The sequence below is a fragment of the Tursiops truncatus genome, chromosome 1 (assembly GCF_011762595.2).
Source record: "Tursiops truncatus isolate mTurTru1 chromosome 1, mTurTru1.mat.Y, whole genome shotgun sequence".
Classification (NCBI taxonomy): Eukaryota; Metazoa; Chordata; class Mammalia; order Artiodactyla; family Delphinidae; genus Tursiops; species Tursiops truncatus.
In genome coordinates, this window is record NC_047034.1 from 145,531,732 (window position 1) to 145,550,051 (window position 18,320).

Below are 18,320 nucleotides of genomic sequence, written 5' to 3' on the forward strand. Positions count from 1 at the left end.
TTTTAACTAATAGGTGTCCCCTCATCTCTTTTGTTTCCTTGCTATTTATTTATTGAGAATCTAACCTATAGAATTTTCCTCATTCTGGATTTTGCTGATTTCATCCCCAGTGTCATTTCACTTGTTCCTCTATTCCCAGTCCTTCATATAACTGATAGTTAGATTTCCAGGCCTAGTCAGAATCAGATGGTTCTCTGTAAGGAACCTCCATCCCCACTGGCAACTCTGAGGCACATGTTACTGAACACACTTGGAGAAAGGATACTGCGGAGGAAGGAAGAAAATGCCATAGGGACTGGAGCAGTCTGAAGAGGCTTGCCTGTAGGAGAAGGGCTGTGAACTGGGGTGGTGCTCCAGGCAGGCAGCTTCAGAGGCTGAATATGAGGCACCACTGTGGCAGAGGAGGGGTTAGGGTTGGACAGAACGTCCTGTGCGGGCTTCGTGGTGGGTTCTATGGAAGTCTGAGCCTGGGACACTGGTGAACCTCCCCCCACCCGACTATCACCTCCACTCCTGGGACACTTCTGAGCTGAGAACAAACCCAAGTGATTGGAGGGCGTGCACCTGGGGGAGGGGGCAGTGCCTAGCAGGGCCATGTTGGGGGTCAGGTAGGGGGGCTGTGAAATTGTCCTAAGGCCCTTATGCACCCCAGGTTTCCACCACAGCCTCTAGAGGTCTCCTTGCCTCCAACTCGAGAGATGGATGGGGAGCTGAGAGGGAGGAGGACCTTGGAGCATGGGCAAGGTTCTCAAGGTCAAGAGGGCACTCCTGCTCTTCAGAGGGACTGAAACCCTCTGAAGCCCATGTCACAGGGGGGCTGTGCCATTTTCGCTTGCACACTTCCCTCCGGAGAAGTGAGTGTAGCCATCCAGGCTGCATGGTTGGAGAGCTCTGATGTGCCAAGTGTCTCCTCGTGTTATCCTGGTCTCTGCCCCGTGCCCTCCAGGACCAGAGAAATAAGTGCAGTCCCTCTTCTACACAAAAGCCTGCAGGGTGCTTGAAGGCAGTACCCCTAGAAAGACTGGCTGCAGACTTCTGCTGCTTATGAGGACTAGCACATCTGATCCTCACAGCTCTTCCATGGGAGGCTTATTATTACTATTGTTGTTGTTGTTTCTTTGTTTTGTTTTGTTTTGTTTTGTTTTGCCATGCCACTCGGCATGTGGGATCTTAGTTCCCCGACCAGGGATCGAACCGATGCCCCCTGCAGTGGACACGTGGAGTCTTAACCACTAGACCCCCAGGGAAGTCCCAGTTGTTGTTGTTTCTGTATTACAGAAGCGGAAATAGGCTCAGAGAGGTCCCACAGAATTTTGATGTACATATTTCTCAACCTTGTCTTCCCCTGTCACATTCCCTTGAAACTTGTCTTCTTCAAGCTAAAGGAAGTCCAACCTTAATTCCTCTTACTGCCATGAGGGTGTCCTTTGCTTTTCCTCAGTGTGCCAGGATGGAAGACCCAGGATAGGAGATCCTACCTTCTGGGCAGGGAGGGGCAGAAACTGAAATAGAAACCTTTTCTTGGGAGAGTGAGGAGAAGGTGGGCCCCATCAGACTACAGGAGAAGTCTGTAGTCTGGTGGGGTGAGCTGGGACTACTGTTGCTCATTCTGGGAGAAGTTTGGGATTGGGGAGCCTTTTCTGGCATGGGAGGGGCTAGGGAGTTCGCAGGGAGAGGTCACTCTGTATCAGTGGAGTCACTGGGTACAGGCCCACAGAGGCAGGAGCAGGAAGCTGGTCTTGATAAGGCACTTGGAATGGTATGGCTGGAAGATGCTTTTGTGGTACAGATGGGGAAAAGTGAGGCCCAGAGAGGGGCAGAGGCTTTCCCAGAGACACAGAGCAGGGCAGGAGCCCAGGTCTGGACACCACTCCACTGCCACTTGGCTCTCCCATCAAGGAGCCTGGGCTGTGCAGTGGGAGAGGGTACATCTTCAACTAGGTCCTCGACGACTCCTGCCAAGCTTCAGAGATGGCCTTATGTGAGCACGTATCATACTCAGGACACAGTGTCAGGGAACAGTGCCTGTCCTGTGTAGGTAGGCAGTGCTGTGGTATTACAGCATGCCATCAGAGAGGGTAGGAGTAACCCAAGGACACACAGCTAATACATGGTAAAGCCTGGACCTTGTTCTCCAAGGTCTGGGTCTTCTCAGCCCCAACAGAGCCTCCTGGAAGAACACAGTCTCGCTAGCCCAGACTGAGAGTCACAGGAAGGGGGTACAGGATGTTTGTGGGATCTGGGCTATCTCTGGCTTCTCCCAACCCTTCCACCTGCCTCCCATCCCACATGCCAGCCTGTCAGCTTGTATTGAGGCAGACACCCAGGGGCTCTGTTGATAAGCTGGGAACTTCCGAAGTTTCTTCAAAATGGATCAACCTAATTTCCCACAGTGTAAGATTCCATGCTTTTCACTCTTCAGCAAGCAAACTCCTGCCTATCTTATAAAACCCAGCTCAGAGGTACAGCAAATGACCATGTACAAAGCCACAGAGGGAGTCACATCACATTCCAAAGAATCTTACAGTCCATGATCTCTGACCACAATGAAATACCATTAGAAGTCAACAAGAAATATAAACCTCCCATAGGTTGAGAAACTAAAAAACACACTTCTAGATCATCCATGGGTTAAAGAGGAAATGACAATGAAATTATGAAATATTTAGAACTGAATGATAAGGAAAGCACAAGCAGTTTCTACTTCCTTTGTGAAGTCAAAGTCCCTGGGCCCACGTGCTGAGTATCTTCCACTGCCCCTCCAGATGCACTCCAACCTCCTCCTCCAAGCTCTAGGTCCCAGGAGGCTGACCTCTATGGGCTGCATCAACTGGTTCCCTTGCCCTTGGCTTCTGGTAGGATTTGGCCAATGGGGAAATCTTGCCAGAAATCAGAGGGAGGGAAGTGGGGCCCCTTTTACCCCCAGTCTTTTGCAGTATGATTGCTGTGGGCTGGGTATGTCCCTCAAGCTCGGGCCACAGCTCTGGTCAGTAATGCCATCCTCATGGCTCCCACTTTTACCCCTCCCTCCAGCTCAGGATAGACAGCAAAGGGCTACTAGTCCTTTGGTGATATGCTATCCCTGTGGTTTCCTTACACCCTGACTATACTTCTAAACACTGCTTTCTTTAAACTCTCCTCAAAGCACCCACTTTGGGTATTCCACGTGTTTCACGCCGATAACTCCACACTTACCAAGTGCTCGCTGTCAGTCCATAACCGTGTTCTCACAACTGGATGACTAAGCTCGGACCTTGTGTTATCTCTGTGTGTTGACCCCCCAGCTGACCTGTCAGCACCTGAGGCCAGCAACCGGGTCAGCTCCGTCACCTGATCCCCTGCTCTCAGTGCACAGCCATGCTCAATAAAGGGTATTAATTACGATATCAAATAAATGAAGGACTAGGTTTGAATTCCTTCCGCATACACTAGAGCATGCAAATGTTGGCCTATAGAGAATCTGGGGCTGAGTTAAGACTCAGACACCAAAAAAAAAAGAGAGCTTCAGACTGGGATAAAAATAGGTATTCAACAAAAGAAAGAATCTTCAGTTCTATGAGCTAAGATGTTTAAGGATCCAGTGTGTTCTCATGCCATCCAGCAAGCAGAAGATCCAGACACAAGGGGAGCCCAGAGGGGCTTCTGTGCCATGTAAATGCCCATCTCCTGCCTCGAGCTCTCCCTTATCCCTGCCTGCTCACCTCTCATACCCCTCCAAGGTGACTTCTGTAGCCCATCTGTCTGCCTTGGCTCTCCCACCCTAGAAGGCCTCGAACCTTCCCTACCACCCTAGGGCAGAGCCAGCCAACTGGTCCCTGGGCCTGGGGCGCACCGTGTGCATTTTGTGCTGCTGCAGAATATTTGTCTGCCCTCAGGGGAAGAACCCAAGTAGAAAGTAGCAAAAGCAAATCAGGTCTTGAAGTCTTTGGATTTGGCTGGAAGAAAGTAAGGAAAGAAGCTATCCCAAAGTGGGAACAGCTGGAACAAAAATGTGGTGGGGGAAATGGGGTGACTTCCGCCCAGGAGTGAGGACCATCTGCCCAGCCTAAGTCAAGACCCCAGCCCTGGTGGGGGAGGTGAAAGTCTGTGATTTGAGCACTCTTGAGGGCCAGTCCTTTCAGTGCTGGGGTAGGGGACTCAGCTCATTGTACCCAAGGCATTCATTCATTAAGTGCCTGCTATGTGCCAGGCACTATGCCAGGAGCTGAGGGTATGGGAGTGCATAGTGATCTCCAGCTCAGGGACACACGAGACACAGAAGATTCTAGGAGGGCAAGGAAACCACCATTATCCAGCTCCAGACAGAAGCTGGGCTTGTCCCCATTTTACAGTCGAAGAAGTTGAGGCTGCCTCCTTGGCCCTCCTGAGAGGGCCAGCTCTTAGTCCTTTGCGCCTGGAAAGCTGGGGGAGCGATACAGACTCTCCGGAAAGGCGGGGGTATTGGGGTTGGGGGGGTCCCCTCTCCCCGCCCCTTCCCCGCCCCCTGGCCGCAGCGTGGCCGGGCAGGGAGGGCCGGGGCGGAGTTGGCGTCGCCTTGGGGCGGGAGGGCGACGCGGGCTCGGCAGGCAGACGGGCGAGAGGACCGGCGCGGCCGGCGACGAGCAAAAGGAGGGGACCGCCTGCTGGGGATGTGACCTCGCGGCCAGAGTGGACTCGCGCTAGCCCACGCGGCGGACCCCGTGAGTGCCCCTCGCGCCCCGCCGCGCACACGGCCCAGCCTCGTTTCCACTTTCATTTCTCCGGCCGTCCCGGCGTGGCACCGTCCCGAGGCGACCTGTGCCCGAGCAGGCTGGCCACAGCCCTCGGTCCGTGTCCGAAGCTCTGAGCTGGAAAGTCGGGGCTGGGGTTGAGGCGAGTCGGTTGAGGAGGGCGTGTCTTCGGAGGCGGAAATTTCAGGCCTGCTCCTCTGGGTCCTACGACCCGTCTGTCCTGGCGTCTGGGCTGGGGAGGCAGGGGCGTCAGGGGTCCTGGGAGAGGCCGAGGAGTGGTCGTAGGTGGCCAAGCGCCGCGGGGAAGAGCTGGGAGTCCTCGCCTCTACTTTTCTCTTGGATCTCAGCCCTCAGCCCTCCCGCCTGCCCCCACCCCCAACACACCAACACACACCACACACACACACACACACACACACCACACATACACCACACACACACACACCCCAACACACGCACACAACACACACACCAACACACACACACACCACACATACACCACATGCACACACACCACACACACACCACACACACATTAACACACACACACCAACACACACACACACCACACATACACCACATGCACACACACCACACACACATTAACACACACACACCAACACACACACACACAACACACACCACGCACACAACACACACACCAACACACACAACACACACAACACACACACACACACACACACACACTTGCACTACTCTAGGCTGGATTCTGGCTTCAGACTGGGGCCAAGATCCTGGGTCAGGCCTGGGGGAGTGGCAGGTGTGGCTGAGCATCAGAAGCAGGCAGGGCCCCTCTGTGGTCTTCATTTGGGAAACCAAGATGCTCACCCAGGGAGCAAGCCATCACTAGCCACTTTAGGAGTGAAGGGACATCCAGAGTTAGGAAACGGGGGCCAAGAGGGGGAATGGCCATGGTTCGGAAGTTCAGGGAGGGGACAGAGATTCTGTGAGAGTTAGAAACTCAGTAAAGGGATGGGAGTGGGAAGTGAAGACAGACAAGTGGCACGGATACAAGGGCATCTATCCATCCCCCCACCCCCAAGCTTTCATTTTCCTGGGGAAAGACCCGGGCCTTGAAATTGTGCAGCAGGAAGGTGGGACTCTAGCTCACTGGTTAGGACACCAAAGTTGCTGTGGGGTGTGGGGAAGGCTCGGTGTGCTGGGGGAACAGGAATTAGGTTGGTCTAGTTGATGGGAAGATGCTTCCCCTTTCCCTTCACTCCCCTCCTTTCCCCTTATCTCCACCAGACCAGCGACCAGGCAGTGCAGGAAAATGGCCCTTTACTAGTTGTCATGCCCCACCTTATCCCAGTGTCCAGTTTTGCCATTGGAGATCCCCTGCCTATAACTTGCTGTGTGAATGCAGTCTCCTCAAGTCCCCTTACTGGGCCTCAGTTTCCCCATCCATACAAGAAGTGGGTTGGGCCAGTTGATTTCTCAGGGCTATTTCAATCCTATGATTCTTGATTTTGAGCTTTCCTTAAAGCCTGAGCATCCGCTATGTGCCAGGCCCTGACCGAGGCTGGGGGGTGGGGCTGGTGGGGGACCAAATGGCCAAAGAGTAATCTCCACCTAAGGACAAAGAGATCTGGCTTCAGTAGAGGGGCTGTGGGAGGAGGTAGCATTCAACCTGACAGTGTGAGTCAAGCCAAGGGACCAGTGTAAGAAAACACACAGAAGCAGGAGTTGGGGGCATGTTCAGGGATCAGGAAGAAGCCCAGGGTAGTTTCTGTAGGGAAGTGAGGCAGGAAAGCTAGGGTGAGGTGTTGAATGCCAGGGTGAGGGACTGTTGGTAGCTGTCACTGAGGGGGGCTGTGCAAAGGTGGAGAGCCCAGGGACCCAACCTAATTGCAGTGTGAATGATTTTGGAAGGTCCTGCCCCAAGCAGAGTTTAGAATGCAGGCTGCAATTCAAGCATGGAAATCTCCTCTTGGATCAGGAAGTCCCACACTGGGAACTTCTTTGGGTGAGAAGTTGAGGGGTGGGGGATGGATGACCTGCCACATCTTTGAGGTTTTTTCAAGAGGACAAGATCTTGCTGGGAGACCTGCCCCTACTCTCCAAACTCCTCTCATTTTACTTGACTTCCCCTTCATGGCCTGTGTGTTGCGTGTTTTAGACTTCTCCACTAGCTTGACTTGTCTGACATGATGACCCACATGTACCTTTGGTTACATCCAATTGTCACCTTGTTCCCACCCTCCCTTCCCCAAACCTGTCCCAGTATTTCTAGAGATGTGAGAAAGGAAAATACTCCAGTGTCAGCTCTGAGGTCAAGGCCAGGCTTTGTGGCTGTATTCAAGCCTCAGTCTAGGGTTAGAGTCCAGGACTCAAATTGACCAGGGTCAGGGCCAGGTCATAGTTCAGCCTGCAGCCCAAAAGCTCAGTGTTTAGCCTACACTTAGCCTTAGTGCTCAGTCTGGGGTCAGGATCAGTGCTCATGTGGCTAAATTCCAGTGGGTACTTGGCTCTGCATTTCCCAAGAGCTCACACACTCACAGGGGAGATGAGGTGACTACCCTGGAAGTCCCAGGAACTTGGCCTGTGACTGACGGAGGAAGTTGCATGGCCCAATCCATGCCTGCTGTAGGGGTCACCCAGCAGTGGTGGATGAGACTAGAACCCAGGTCTCCAGCCTCAAAGCCTGGGGCTCTTATCACCGTCCCCAAAGTCTGTTCGGAGACTGAGATCCTTCAATTCTAAGAGGCAAAGCAAATCCTTCTGAATTCTGGATGGGCCCAGCTGGGTGATTTGACTGCATTTTCCTACCTTCCAGTGCCGGGCACATAGTATGTGCTGTAGGAATGTCTACTGAATGTCAGGTGCAGTGGGAGGGGCCGCCGGCTGTTCTGGTTTGTGTTTCAGGCTGGAGGAGGCTAGCTTGGGAGGAAGGATCTCCAGCCACTGCTGGAGGAAGTGGTGCCCTTCTGGACCTGCCACCTCCCCCTCCCTCCAGTGCCTGCAGCCACACTCAGAGGTCACCCAGCTGGCCATACGAGAGCTCTTTCCTTTCAGGGTAATAAAAGGAAAGTACATTTTTGGTAGAAAAGTCCCTTGTGCTCCCTGGGAATCCCCGGTGGCCGGATGGACTGCGGGATATCTCAGAGGAAGCCGAGGGTGGGGGCTCCCCCCTAGCCCCAGGACAATGCAGGCGGGCTCTCCCACGCTTTACCAACTAGCCCATGGGATCCCCAGAGGTCATCTTGTCCAGGCCTCTGCCTCCTGCAGGGGCCTCTGCCTGCAGGAAGCCTCTGCCAGCTCTCTAATGGTTCACAGCAAGTCTGAGGAGCACCTGTCTGGAGCCCAGGCCCAGCCCTCTCTCTGAGACACAATGAAAGTGGAGAGGAAACTAAACAAGATGGGAGGGCTGTGGACGCTTGGCAGGGGGAGCTAGGGTATCTGGAAATAGGGCAGGATGCTGGACTGTGGGGATGAGGAGGATTTAGATTCCAGGCAGAGAATTCCAGGCCAAAAGCCGAGAGGTGGGAGGGAAATGATGTGTTGGGAAGTCAAGCCCATTTGGTAAGGACCTGACCACCATGCTCCCCCATGCCCTTGGCCCTGGCAGGGCATCCGCAGGGCCTGCCCCTGGACCCCTGGCCCTCGGCCTATCCTGGCCATGGCGCTGTGCCTGAAGCAGGTGTTCGCCAAAGACAAGACGTTCAGGCCGCGGAAGCGCTTCGAGCCGGGCACACAGCGCTTTGAGCTGTATAAGAAGGCGCAGGCGTCGCTCAAGTCGGGTCTGGACCTGCGCAGTGTGGTGAGGCTGCCACCGGGCGAGAACATCGACGACTGGATCGCCGTGCACGTGGTGGACTTCTTCAACCGCATCAACCTCATCTACGGTACCATGGCCGAGCGCTGCAGCGAGAGCAGCTGCCCGGTCATGGCCGGCGGGCCCCGCTACGAGTACCGCTGGCAGGACGAGCGCCAGTACCGGCGGCCGGCCAAGCTCTCGGCGCCTCGCTACATGGCATTGCTCATGGACTGGATTGAGGGCCTCATCAACGACGAGGATGTCTTTCCCACGCGCGTGGGTGAGTGCCGCCTGGCAGGCAGGTCAGGCCTGGCTAGGGAGGAAGGGAGCCAGCGGGGCCCATCGCGCAGATGAGGCATTTAGCTTGATACAGCCATGTTGTAGAAGAGGAAACGGAGGCTCAGGGAGATCGTGTCTGCTCAAGATTGAGCATCTTGAGCTAGGGCTGCCTGGCTCCCAGTTTGGGGCCTCTTTTTGTCTGAAGCTTGAGTGTCCCTCCAGGGAACACCCTGGCAAGACCACTGTGATTCTCAAAACCTTCCAGAACAAGTGCCTCAAGGTGCTCCTAGCAGATCGCCCGCCCTGCTTGGGCTGATCTGACTTGCAGCCTCCTGGGAGTCCCCTCTGACTCCTGGCCCCAGGAAAGGGAAAGGGGTGGGGCCCCATGGGGGCCAGACGGTATGTCCTCCTCAGTGGGCTCTGAAGGCAGAATTTTCCCTGTCAAGCCCAATCCATGGAGCCTTTTCTTTTCTCAGCTGGGCAGCCTGGGCAGGTGAGGGTGGGGAGAGAAGATGAATGATGTCATCCTGGTCCGGCTTCCCCACCCAAGGGCAGCAAGACACGGTATTGGCTCAGGAGCTGAGCAGGCATGACCCTGTGTTCATCACAGCAGCCGCGCCCCACCTGGCCTCCTGTTCATCTGTGTTAAGGCTATGGGAATCAGAGATGGGCGGGGCAGGGTGGTCAGGCCCGGAGGGGAGAAGTCTGAATGCTGAGGGCCTTGAGTCACAAATCAGTGCCCACGCCCCTCCCCAGTCAGTGGCCTTCCATTTCCTGCACTATCATGTCCAACATGGGTATCTTCATTTCACATGAGAGGAAACAGGCCGAGAGAGGGAGAGTGCACCGAATCAGGAGGGACTCAGAACCAGCTCAGGTCTCTTGAGGCCCAGGGCCCCACATCTAGATGGACAGGACAAGTCTGAGGGACCTGGGCTGGGCCTGGAAGGGCTCACAGGGAGACAGGGCTCAGCCCCACCCGAGAGCAGTGAGGAAGGGGAAGGGCCTCATGGAGTGGGGAGAGTCAGTGTGGGCCTGCGTCTGACCGCTTGTTCCCTTCTAGCCTTCACCCCCAGGCCTGTGCGATCCCAGGTGCCTGTGCCTTAATTCTGGGATGGCTCTGCCACCGCAGAGAAGAGAGAGTAGCCCCCAAGATCTCCACCGTGAGCATGGGGGGCTGTACAGAAATTGTGCCTTTTTCACAGGTCCTGGACCTTGTCTCTGGCAGGGTCTGTGGCATTTATCCGAGGGGTGCTGCAGTGCAGTGCAAAGAGGGCTTGAATCCTGCCTCCAGTCTGTATTAATAGTTGTGTGGCCTTGGGCAAGTGGTTCCACATTTATGCACCTCTGTTTTATCAGATCTAGAATGGCTGCCATACCCATTATCATACCAGGCTAAAGGTGCAAAGGACCCAGCACAGGGCCTGGCTCACAGATGGAAGGTTCTTGTGAGTCTTATTGACTATTTGAAGGACTGAGAGATATACGAACTTGTTCATGAAGATTTAGTAATTCTCAGGATTGGCGTCTGGGGCCTGCCGTGTGAATGTTGCGAAGGGGAAGGAGTCGGTAGGGCTGGAGAGGCAAGTCAGGATCAGATCATGAAAGGCCTTGAGCAGGCGCCATGCTGGGAAGTTAGGACTCAATCCTGAAGGCCCATATTCTTAAAAATGGACCCCAGATATTGATGAACTCTCCTTGGAATTGCATCCAAGGGTGTTGTGTGCGAGCACCTACAGATGCGCATGTTTCTGGGGAGAGTTTTGGCATAACTTCTATTATAGTCTAAGAAGGGTTGGTCAGTGACCCAACAAAGTAGCAGAGTCCTGTTCAGGGTGATGGGAAAATCAGAAGATGATTTGTATTTCAGCAGAGGAGAGGCACAGTGCTTCATTAAAAAGGGAAGTATGGGAGAAAGCAAACCTTGATCTCTGTTTCCCACAGGGAAGTGTGCTAGGGAAGAGGCCATCTTGGGCAGAGGCTGCCTGTGTCGGGGAGGGCAGGGTTGGGCAGAGTTTCATCATCAGATTGCTGATGCCCCATATCTGCCCATCCCGCCCCCTAGGAGTTCCCTTCCCCAAGAACTTCCAGCAGGTCTGCACCAAGATCCTGACCCGCCTCTTCCGCGTCTTTGTGCATGTCTACATCCACCACTTCGACAGCATTCTCAGCATGGGGGCCGAGGCGCACGTCAACACCTGTTACAAGCACTTCTATTACTTCATCCGTGAGTTCAGCCTGGTGGACCAGCGGGAGCTGGAGCCACTGGTGAGGCCAAGCCCCTACTGCCCTCCCCCACCAGGGCTAGCCTCTGAGTTTTCAGATCCGAAGGCTACCTGCTTTAAGAAAATCCAATATCCAAGTGGATATGTTAGGGGACCGCAATTCATTTAACAATGGATTTTGTACTTTAATAGCGACTTCATTCAAGTATCAGTTTACAAACACAGATCTGCAGCCTGGAGTTGGGAGGCGGTGGTGGCGGGAAGGGGCCAGGCTCAGGCAGAAGAGTAGCCAGGCCCTGTGGTTTGGAAACGGGCTGCCTGGCAGGTTGAGCTCTGACTGACCCCTCCCCACCTTGTGTCTCTGCAGAGGGAGATGACAGAGCGGATCTGTCACTGAGCCCAGACCTGGACCTTGTTGCCCATCAGATGGACCATCTGAACACAGAGTGGCGAGGGAGGGGACCCTCAGAAGTCTGGTAGCAGAGGGACCTGAAGGCCCTGGGGCCCCTCCACACACCCAAAGCCCCTGGACTTCTGGTTCTCAGGAGTCTGCCCACATGTCCCCCTGACTGTTTGTGAGTGGAGTAGGGAAGAGCTTAAAGGTGGGCAGACAGGTAAAAAGGAGCAGCTAAACCCTTAGCATGCAGTCTAGTCTGCTCTGACACTTGACCCTTCCACGGTGGTTGCCAAGCCTGTTTGGGGAACGTGGATGTGGCTGAAGTGACGGCAAGAAAGATGCAAGAGCATGAGCAGCCTGTGAGTGAGTGGACACGGATGACACGTGTGTATCGGTGTGTACGTGTATGATTTTGACTGTGGGGTGTGTCTGTGAGAGCTACGTGCCTTAGACTGTTCCTGGCACATAGTAGGCCCTCCATAAATGTTAGGTAAATTGATGGTTGGATGGAAGGGAAGGAAGGAAGGAAGTAGGGATTAGGGCCATCGGACCATGACCACTTAGGAATGATGACGAGTCAGTCTCCCCATTTGGTGTGTCTGACTGTGTGTGTAAGTGCACGAACTGTGGTGGTAGATGTGGCTCCATGTTTGAATCTTCCAGGCTACCATCTTCCATCAGCATGAGCTCTGGGGAGCCACTGATGGGGGGGAGGTAGGAAGGGGGACCCTGCCCTGACTAAAATCCTGGCCCACCATAGGTTCTGATTTGCTCAGCTAGAGATGCCCAGGAGCTGTCATTTCCCCCATCCCTCTGCCTCCAGAAGGCCTGATTATAGATAGCCTCATGGGCGTCAGGGGTGATTCTTCATGTCCACAAAGATCCCCAGTCCTTAAATCAGGAATCATACACTCCAGTCTAGCTTCCTGAATCTCCAGATGTGGTTGTGAGGATCTGAAGCCCAGCACAAGATCATCCTCCAACCCACAAAGCTAGTGAGCTTGAATTGGGAAGCTCCGGAGCCTTATCTCCCACCTGGGACATTGAGGACCACATAGCTGTGAATGGACTCTTCCAGGCTTGGAGAGCCCCCATCCTGCAAGTGCCTGCCTCCTTCCCAACCATCCCTGAAATATTCCAGCTGGTTGGATCTCAGAGCATAGCTGTCCACAGAGACACTGGCCATGCCCAGCCCTGCGCCCAGACCCACAGGTGGGGAAACTGAGGCAGGGACAAGGCCCTCCTCTCCTGGAGACTCCAGGCTGGGGGGCCAGGATGGAGAGCCAGAAGGAATCTGAGGATCATCCAGTCTCACTCAGAATCATCCACGTACATGGGAGGAAACTGAAGCCAGAGGAGAGGCGGGAGAAGCTGTCCAAGGCCTCCCAGCAAAGCTTTTGTGGAGCTGGAGTGGAAACCAGGGGTTCTGACTCCCACCCCTGGCCTGTGGATTGCTACACAGGGAGATGAGATGCACTCCAAAGGAGGGAGCTTCTCTCCAGGATACAACTGTTCCTGCTTTGAGCAAGGATTTCTAGTCTGATGCCAGAGTACCCCACCACCCCTGTGGTCTGCTGGGGTTGTCTGCTGAGCCAAAACTCCAAAATCATGCCCCTCTCCATGGCCCCGCAGCTGCCAGATCTCTGGGGAAGCAGATGGGGCTCCTGGGTCCAGCCAGCTGGACCTGGGACAGCTGCCTCCAGAGAAGTTCCCGAGGGAAGCACTGGCCCAGCAGCTTTGCCAGAAGCTCTGGTGTGAGGGGGGTGGTGGGGGGTGGTGTCAAAGGTTCTGCCAAGGAGGACTGTGGATTGGAAGATGGAGTCTAGGCTATGGCCAGTACTGATTATGCGGCAGGGGGCGGGGGATGTATTTTTTTGTGAAACAGAGGGAAATTTTATTGTTGTTATTTTTGGTAAAATAAAGGAGGCAAACTAAAGGCCCTGGTGGGAAGCTGTGGTCTGGGTGCCACATGGCTCCTGGGAAGGCTGTGGAAGGAACTGGGCCAGAATGGGGCAGGGAGGGCTTTTTGTCCTGAGATCCTGGGCCATGTGGAGGGCTGGCTGATGTGGTCATGTCTGGCCCAGCTCTCCAGGGTGGGGTCACCAAGGTTTTCCCAGGGCTCTGAGAATCCTAGGCCCAGAATTCCTGGGCTAGGCTAGGAACCTCAGAGTGGGGAGGGCTTCGGGGAACTCAGTCTCTTGGGAAAGTCTTTCCTTGTTTTAGCTCAGGTCACCTGGCACTGGCTACTCTCACTCCACCCCCTTAATCTGGGTGGTTTATTGGAGCTAATGGGTTAAGGTACAGGGCAGAAATACAGCCCTAACTGTAATCACAGCAGAGGAAACACTTCTCAAAAGAAGGCTGTCTGTCGGGTGCTGGCTAGAGCTCCAAGTGGTGGCAAGACATGGGGCTGACTCCTGAGCTTCTTCCCCAGGAGACACCTGACACTCTTAGCTCAGGTCTTGCCATCAGTCCACTGCCCCTTACCCTCAACTGCCCAGCCAAGAGTTGAAAACCAGCTTGGTTCTTAAGAGTCAGCAGAGGCCCACCTAGAGCTCTTCCTTCTACCCGAGGAGACAGCCTGGCTTTGTGCAGTGCCTCTCCTGGGAGACAGAGACCTGGGTTCCAGTCCCAGCCCAGCCCCCAAGGTACTCTGGCATGTACTGCATGATCAGGTGTGGGAGTGAGGGACTTAGATCTCTAAGCGCCTTCATTACAGTCTGTGGATTGTTCACAATAATAACACTGTGTGTTAGGTACAGCTCTAGATGCTTGACATATAATAGCTTGTTGAATCGTTTGTCTTTGGCTAGTTGCCTAGCTCCCTTCCTGGTGCCCGGTATCCCTCCTTTCATTGCTGTAGGAACTGTAAGGCCCTGCACTCTGCAGCCCCTTCTTCTGGCTTACCAGAGGAGGCCCCAGTCCAGCATTCTAAAAGGTGGCTCTGCTTGCATACCTCCTATGGCAGGTCACGCACTACTTCCTCAATTACTGGACAGCTTAGACTCTTAGAAACTTCAGGCTCTGGGATCATAGTTGTTCTGGAATACACCATGAGCGTAGACTTATCTCAGAACTGTGTGGCCAAGGCCTGCACCTTACATGAGAATGTCTGAATACATCAGGAAGCCCTCACAAAACTACTCTGAGAAATTCAGAGAGGGATGCTTGCAGAAGACTAGACAGAGAAAGGAGAAGATAAAAGAGAGAGCTGAGGCCTCAGCTACACAGAGAAAAGAGCCCCCCATAGGGCAAAACTTGGCAGGAGAGGATCCTTGGAGAGGCAATGTATTGAAGGTAGAGGGATAGTTTGGCTTGCTTCCTCATTCCCTGCTCCAAATATTTTTATGGCTCTTGAGCCAACAGGAAAACAAAGCCGTCTGCAGCCTAGCTGCCCAGCCATTCTCCCCACCTTGGAGCAGAGCATTCACCTGCTGAGTAAAAGATAGCCCACCACCCTTGGCCCCCAGGAACACTGCAGCCTCTTGGAAGTTTCCTGCTGCCACTCCCACTGCCCCACCATCAGGAGCTGTGTGGAGTGTGTGGTGAAGGGAGCCACAGGCATGGCTGGAGCTCAACTGATTTGGGAAGCCCTTCTTTAAGCCATTCCTCCTCTGAGCCCCCCAGAGCCCTCATCTCTGCTGTTAACTGAACTTGGTTGCCATGCAGGGAACACAGCAATTTTGGGAACCTGAGCTGGAACACAGACCTGAGTGACTGAGGATCATCTAGCTCTTGAGACATTCAGGAAACAGAGATGGGAACAGGCTAGCACAGCCTCTGAGTATTTGAGGCTTGGATGGGCCTGGAAGGCGATGGTGGGAGAGGTCAACTTACACAGGGGCTTTCAGGTTGAACTAAGAGATTCTGGAAGTGACTTACTTAATACAGAAGCTTGGGAGAACCCGCCCTGCCTCCAGCTGTCACCCAGACTGGGAAATCTAGCAAAGCCCTGAATGTTCCCTATTGTTCCAGACCTCCTTCCATCATACAGATGAGAAGACTGAGCCCAGAAGGGGAAAGGGGAACGAACATTTGTCGGGTGGATGATGGGAAGGAAGTCCAAGAGGCTCTTTCACGAGCATTGCTCACCAGACCCTCACAGCAATCCTGACACAGGCAGGGAGGGATGTTTACTTCCATTTCACAACGGAGGAAACACACTCAGTTAGGGCCTGCCTTAACCTCAAGTCAGCACTCTCACTCCCTCATCACACTTGCAGCCTGGGGGAGGGTCGGGGGTTGGTTGAAATATTAATTTATTTGCAGGTAGTTTTCTGCAAGAAATGAACTTCTTACGTTTTTTATTTTAAACCACCATCACCTACTGGGGGTAATACTTTACTCAAGGAGAAACTCTCATGGTGAAATTACAGGCACGCAAACCTTTTAAGAAATTTTACAGAATTCGTTCTCGTCTTTAAAAAGATTGGCAGCATTTCCCCATATGTAAAAGGGATTTTAAAAATTCCTTCCCGGCATGCAGAAGCGCTCGGTAAATATAATTATACCTGCTGCTGCCGTGCCTCCTCCCTCCTTGCGCTTCCCGGGTTTCCCGACCTCCACTCAGGAAAGGGACGGCCAGAAGGAGCTAAGCCCTGCCCCCTATCCCAGCAACCTCCCCGCCCTTCACCCGTCACGCCTGCGCAGTTTGCTTAGCCCCCACTCGCTGGGCGTGGCCATCAGGGCGCAGGCGCAGCTCCTCCCTACACGCCGTCGGGCCCACCTCTCGGGGCTGGTATATCTTCTTCCGTGTTCTTGGCTGAGTGAGCAGGTGGTTGGTGTGCGCGATAGGCCTTGCCGGGAGCCAGCTGAGGTAAAGCCCAGACAGCGAGGTTTCCCTGCTAGTGAAATGGTGCGGGGAGCGGGGTGGGTTTGTGAATGAGTCGTGTGAATGAGTCGTGTGCCTGGGTCGGAGCAGTCGGGGCTTTCAGAACGGCCCGAGGTCACGACCAGATTCTGCTGCGGGGGGCGGGGACAGCCGAAGGGGACGCTTCTTTAGGGCTCTCCTTTGGCAGGGCTCCGTCTGGGACGAGCTCTGGGTGCAGCGTGTGTTTCCGGTCCGGGCTCAGCCTGTGCCTAGGGTCGGGGCTTGGGTTGTGACAGGTGTCTGAGGTCGGAGCTCATCCTGGGGCCAGCTTGAGACTCAGTCCCTATCAGGCTATATGGCTGGGCTCAGGGCTCAGACAGTCCAACGTCATGAATAGTTTTTCATGTGAGGAATTTATCATATCTGTGTACTCCATTATTTTAAAGTTAGATGTTTTCATTTAAAAGCCCCTGACATAGGTGGGTCGCTGTACAGTGAGGAGAGAGAATAGTGTCAGGTACCTTCTCACTCCATAGGGAGTTTCCAGGCTACCTGTCACATGGTCAGTAGCAGATAAGAGGCCATCGCTGGTGACAGGATTGAAGTGTTGGAAGTGCTTGAGTTTGGGTCAGGCAGTCGTGGGTTCAGATCTCACCTCTGCCACTTCCTAGCTGTGTGTTCTCAAGAAAGTCATTTCCCCTCTCAGAGCTTTAGTTTCTCCTGTATTAAAAGAGCTTAGGAGGGTCATTGTGAAGGTTGAATGGGGTTACATGAGTCACCTTGTATGGCACCTGTCATGAATTGGGTGCTGAATATTTGGCACATGAAATGGGTGTGATATCTAGGAATTAGGTCATTTTGGACTGGGGTACTTTAGAGAGGCCTTTGAGGGAAGAGTTAACGTGACTTAGGTCTTGAAGCCTCAGTGGGATTTATCGGTGGAACTGACCTTGCAGGTTGGGTCAGTGCTTACTGACCAGTGCCCATGTGCCCAGCACTGTGCTGGGCATTTCATATATATTGTTTCACTAGATCTGCAGCCTCTGACCAAGTGCTTTCAGCCCCACTGTACTTAGCTTCAGCCCCTGTAAAGAAGGCTTGGCTGGAAGTGATATAAAGAGGAGATCCAGGGTTGGTTTTTTATGCGGAGCTGGGCCAGGTGGAGACTTTGGTGCTCCCTCCCCAACTTCTCCCGCATCAGCTCTTCCTGTTCTGTGATCCATAGGGTTAATTGGGTTTTTTACTTTGTCTGGAAGTCCTGTTATGCTAGCAGATTTTGACGGTTAACGGGCCTGGCAAGGGAACACCTCTTAAACTCAGATTACATGAAGCTGAACCTGGGCAGTGAGAAGCTCTGTGAACAGGAGCTGTTGGATTCCAACACATACTTATGAAGCCTCCCATAGTAATCTAGTAATTTGGTTCCTTTTGCATCCTTTTCATGGGTGCCCATGTGATCTTCCTGAGACAGTGTTCTCATCATGTTATATCTCTGCTCAGAAACCTTGGTGGGCCTCATTGCCTGCCATATAGACTTTGGACTCTTCAGCCTCGTGGATGAGTCCCTCCATAATCTGTTCCCAAATCTCTCTCCTGCCCTGTTTCCCTTTGTTCTCCCAAACCTGCACCCTGTGGCCCAGGCAAAATAAACTAGTTTGTTTTTTTTTTTTCTCTAGTACTCCCTGCATGTTCCTTTGCCTATATTCCATCTTCCTGAGGTTCCCACCTCCCCATCTTTCAAGGCCTGTGTCTCATGTAGCTTGTCATTGAAGCTTCTCTGGTCCCCCCTACTGGATTTGTTGCCCCCTTCCCGTCTTCCGTAGCAGAGGCTACACCTCAAATATAGCTCTTATTACAGTCTGCTTTGGGATGTGTCACCCCATATGTACTCTGACTACATTGGTGGAAAGGGATCATGTCTGTTTCATACCTCCTCTGCCTAGCACATAGTAGGCCTCTGCAGTGTGTTCAGTCGAATGATTCAGTGACATTTTTTATTTACTCGCTTTGGTCTTTGCTTTATGAGCTTTCATGCTCAGAGTGGGCCTTTGTGTTCTTCCTTCTCTTTGTGCCTAAGGAGGGCCCTAGTTTAGATTGATGGTGCCCTAATTACAGGCATCAA

General features: G+C 53.5%; 2 protein-coding genes across 7 annotated transcripts in view; both read left to right on the top strand.

Moving 5' to 3' along the window:
- Positions 1–31: 31 nt before the first annotated feature.
- Positions 32–12,709, top strand: MOB3C (MOB kinase activator 3C). Of its 2 annotated transcripts, none has more exons than XM_004324261.4 (4): positions 32–4,679; positions 8,299–8,767; positions 10,832–11,034; positions 11,359–12,709. In XM_004324261.4, the coding sequence occupies exons 2-4, from the start codon at positions 8,350–8,352 to the stop codon at positions 11,386–11,388; spliced, it is 651 nt and encodes a 216-aa protein (XP_004324309.1). In that variant the 5' UTR covers positions 32–4,679; positions 8,299–8,349; the 3' UTR covers positions 11,389–12,709. The 2 variants fall into 2 exon arrangements, with proteins under 2 accessions (XP_004324309.1, XP_019793422.1); XM_019937863.3 differs by having other exon boundaries at positions 10,832–10,993.
- A 3,339-nt stretch (positions 12,710–16,048) lies between these two features.
- The window catches only part of MKNK1 (MAPK interacting serine/threonine kinase 1), a 42,693-nt gene continuing 40,421 nt past the window's right edge, over positions 16,049–18,320 (top strand). For 3 of the 5 annotated variants that reach the window (XM_033867165.2, XM_019937860.3, XM_019937861.3), the window contains exon 1: positions 16,073–16,204. The gene's annotated coding sequence lies outside the window, so the exon portion shown is untranslated. Of the gene's footprint in view, positions 16,205–18,320 lie in introns of all 5 variants that reach the window. The other 2 variants (XM_033867171.2, XM_073790173.1) reach the window with 2 other exon arrangements.